At 37.2% G+C, this 3,927-nt stretch overlaps 1 protein-coding gene across 1 annotated transcript in view; it reads right to left on the bottom strand.

Annotated features, from left to right (window-relative positions):
• The window catches only part of SRBD1 (S1 RNA binding domain 1), a 124,134-nt gene that overhangs the window by 49,565 nt on the left and 70,642 nt on the right, over window positions 1-3,927 (bottom strand). The window contains exon 15 of the mRNA XM_010297579.1: window positions 2,879-2,961. Coding sequence (XP_010295881.1) covers window positions 2,879-2,961 — 83 coding nt within the window. The remainder of the gene's footprint in view (window positions 1-2,878; window positions 2,962-3,927) is intronic.

Raw genomic sequence — 3,927 nt, 5'->3', positions numbered from 1 at the left:
CCCAGGACCCCAGGTAGCCATTACCAGCACTTGGGCTGGTAAGTCGCAGAAAAGGCAGAACCACTCCTTCAGGGAGCTCGCACTTTGATCAACACACAGTGAGCATGCAACCATCCCTCAAGAAACCACCATTGCTTATGCTATACGGCTTCCACAGCCACACACAGCCTCAGCCTGCCTCTGCCTCAAGAGGCAGAAGCCAAGTGCAGGACTAACCACTGTCTGTCCTTCCAGACAAGAATGCCAAAACCTGTATTTGTCACATTCCTCAATATCAATTTCGAGGTGTTTAAGAAAGGACAGGCCATACCTGAATGCTAGGTTTATAGTTACAGTGGGCTAAGGAAGTAACTTTCTCTGTGAAAAGTTTGTTATTTTTTTTATCTCAACTGCACATTGCATGTTTGATCCCAGAAATTAATAAAAGGCTACAGCTAGCTATTAGGTTATAAATTAAAGCATAACATAACTTTTCAAATTGACTTGGATAATATAAAAATCTGTACCTGACCTACTCTCTATCTGAGGGATGACATCAGTTATTACTCTGGGACTCCCTGCATGACACAACAGCTTTTCCTGTGGCCGCCCTCTGAGATGCCAGCAAGTGACTGTTCACTCTGAAGGAAGACCAGTCACAGGATCACAGAAGCATTAAGGCTGCAAAAGACCATCAAGATCATCAAGTTCAGCCCCCAACCCAACACCACCATGCCCAGCCGTAACAGCTTAATTCCTCTTCTCCTCCCCTCCCCTGTCACGAGAAAGCACTCACACTCAAAGGGCTGCCGAGCTTCTGACTTTGTTCTCAGGAGTGCAGATTTGGTGTCAATAGTGTCACATAAAGTTCTAGTACCTCAGAAATTTCTATATCTTTGAACAGGCACCTTATCGCTTCTGCAGTCGTCATTAAGAATTCTGAGGAGGTCGACGTCTATCTCGGAGGATTTGTCCAAACCATGATGAGACCTTAAAGTCCAGATAGGTGGTAAACAACAAATTTTGAGGTCTATCTTTACGAGGGCCTTTAGGAGTTATTCCTCTGAAACGTTTCACAGAACCAATTTGGACATGAAAAAATAATGCAGTTGGGTGTTTGCCTGTAAAAGTGGACCTAGTGGATCAAGAAAGTTCCCTGAAAGGGCCAGGAACATGGTACTTACCCTGCTCCATTTCAGCGCAGAGTAAGTGATGCCAGCTTCAGCAATTGAGGCGGTAGCGAACTGTTGCAGTGTGTTCATCGCAACATTTGTCCGACAATATCATGCTCCCAAAACCATACAACCACCACCAACTCTGTAGCGTTCTGCTTTAGATGTGTGCTTGTACAATGTGCACATGGACCATAGTAGATAGCATGCATGTAACGAATACCTTCTGGCCACAGTGATGCAAGTTCCTAATACTTGCAAATTCACAGTATACTTCAAAGAGTAAAATATTCCATTTCTAAAAATTTTGTTAAAAAAAAAAGCAACCAACTTCTTCTTGAAGTGCTGATGCAGCATTTCAACACTTTAAAGAAACAAACCACTTTTTTTCCTTACAGCAAGGACCAAGAAAAATCTGTACCACTTTTCATTATTGTTGCTATTGCTGCTACTGTTGTAAATAAAAGCAGTGGGTCTCCACAAGTAAAGAAATCAACTATGCTTCAGATGGAAGTTCCTCTTTTTGTCACATGACCACCCCCTAATTTATAGCTGTCATCTCTAAAGCACATTTTTACTGAAATCTGGATACATACCTTAAAGAATTCTACAGTATTTCAGGCCTTCAATCTAATTTTCCTCAAAAAATATGGTATAATTCATACTGAAACATTAATTATAAGTTAGTTTTACTGATACACTTTGAAGTTAGGAAGCAACATGAGTGCATTTTACAGTCTGTGACGATACAAATAGGGCTTGCAAAAGCAGTACTGAGTGCTACCTTAACCAACTACAATGTTGACCTCAGTTCTTAAAAAAAAAAAAAAAAACAAAACGGGATATAAACTTCTTTGAAATTTTTCATAACACCTTTCTTTGTCGCACCAGCTTTAGCAATGGCAGCAAAGGATTCTAGGCTGCTAATTGCATTCTATCCCATTAACTCTCCTGAGCTAACCTGAAAGCACAGGTCCAGACAGTTCCGTGCTTCCTGTTCTGAATTCTGTTCCAACCTTTCAATTTTACTCACATTCTATAGTTTCAAAAATAGAGAGAAAAGCACTTGCTGAATTTTTTTTTTTTCTTTTTACTTCTCTATTTGGTGGGACTTAAGCACATGCATAAATGCTTTCCTGAATGGATGCCAATACGCCTTAAAAATGACAGTAACTTACATACACCTTCTCAATACCATTCACTTTGTAAAGACACTTTAAAAGGTAAAAGTTACTTCTCAGAAATAACTTACAAATATGTATAAAAATAAGAATTGTCAAACATTTTCCAATTCAGCTTTAGTAAGTGAAAAACTTCAAAACAAATGCTTTTATTACAAACTAAGAAGGCATGCACATAACAGTACAAATTAATGGTTTCTAAATGGAGGATCAATATCTCATTGTATTTTACACAAAGAGCTAAAATCCCATTGCTGTAACAATATCAAAAAAGAGAAAGCTTTACAGATCAGGTTACCTGTCTGATTTGATGTTTTTAATAGACTATAAATCTGGCTACAGCCATTTCAGACTCTCAATCACAATCGTTAAAAGTAGCGATTAAAAGAAGGGCAGTCTATGGCTTCTAAGTATTTACTACCATTCTATCAACTCTACAAATGTCCTTTAAAGGAGATATAACCAGCTGACAATTACAAAGCAGCATTTTGGTGTTGCTCTATATCATGATAGATTACTTAGATTAAATGATATGTATTATCTTACCTGATACATTCCAACTCCTATGTGTTTGGGCTCAATTTTCACTAGCTCAGCTAATGGGTCTTGGACACGTCTAGCTATGGAAACTGAAAAATAGAATTAGAAAGCAACTATGGGTTTTATCTGAAAATCAGAATCATGTAATTGCTTCTGCATTTTTTTTTTTAAATCTTCTATATATTCCATCTTTTTACCTAGAAATAATCAATAATATAGCAGAATCCCTTTTCACCGTTAGTCACAGGACATGAAATGTACATTAATCATACTTTTCGATCGACTACTTCAAGCAAAGTCTAAGGAGATTTCAAACTGTAATCATGTCATTAAGAAGTTTTTTCAGGCCACAGAGTTAACCAATAGAACCGTGTACACTAAATTTTTCCCCTGTATCCATACTAAAATGCACATGTAACATTTAAAATTAAATTCTGAAGTAACCTTTAGCCTTAAATCACAGATATGCAGAAACAAATAGACATTTAAAAAAGTGGAGTAACTGTTCACAAACTTATTTATCAAATTTCCTAAGGTACATATTATCTACTTATATATTGCACATATTGATATAATTCAACCATGAAATTCAGTGTTCACTTTGAAAATGGTTCTTGGACTTTACTAATCTAAACTGCATACCAAAACACATCAATCTCCAATCTGTCATTGTTATAGCCACGTTTAGGAAAAAAACCCAAGCGATTTCCAACATTCCTGGTGCCATTAAGAGCACATTGGATGAACCTTTGGTCTTAAAAATCCAAATGTTCAACCAAGACTGCATTTTTGAAGCCTACATGTATTGATAAATCCTTTACTTAGTCAAATCTCAGAATAAATGGTTATTTGCAAAATGTCAGTTTGTAAATTCTCAACCTTGGTCTAATTGCGCAGATACTGAATTTCATTCAGTATTTGTAACTATGCTCCCTCCCATATGTACTGAACTAGAATTGTTCCACCCTACCAGTATTACGTTTATAAACTTTTTTTCCTCCTGAATAAAGTAAGGACAGACTGGCTGGTTTAGCAGGTCTTTACAACATGCATTC

Source organism: Phaethon lepturus, unplaced genomic scaffold, assembly GCF_000687285.1.
Source record: "Phaethon lepturus isolate BGI_N335 unplaced genomic scaffold, ASM68728v1 scaffold1392, whole genome shotgun sequence".
NCBI lineage: Eukaryota > Metazoa > Chordata > Aves > Phaethontiformes > Phaethontidae > Phaethon > Phaethon lepturus.
The sequence above is the reverse complement of the archived record's forward strand: the minus strand, read 5'-3'. Positions and strand labels throughout refer to the sequence as shown.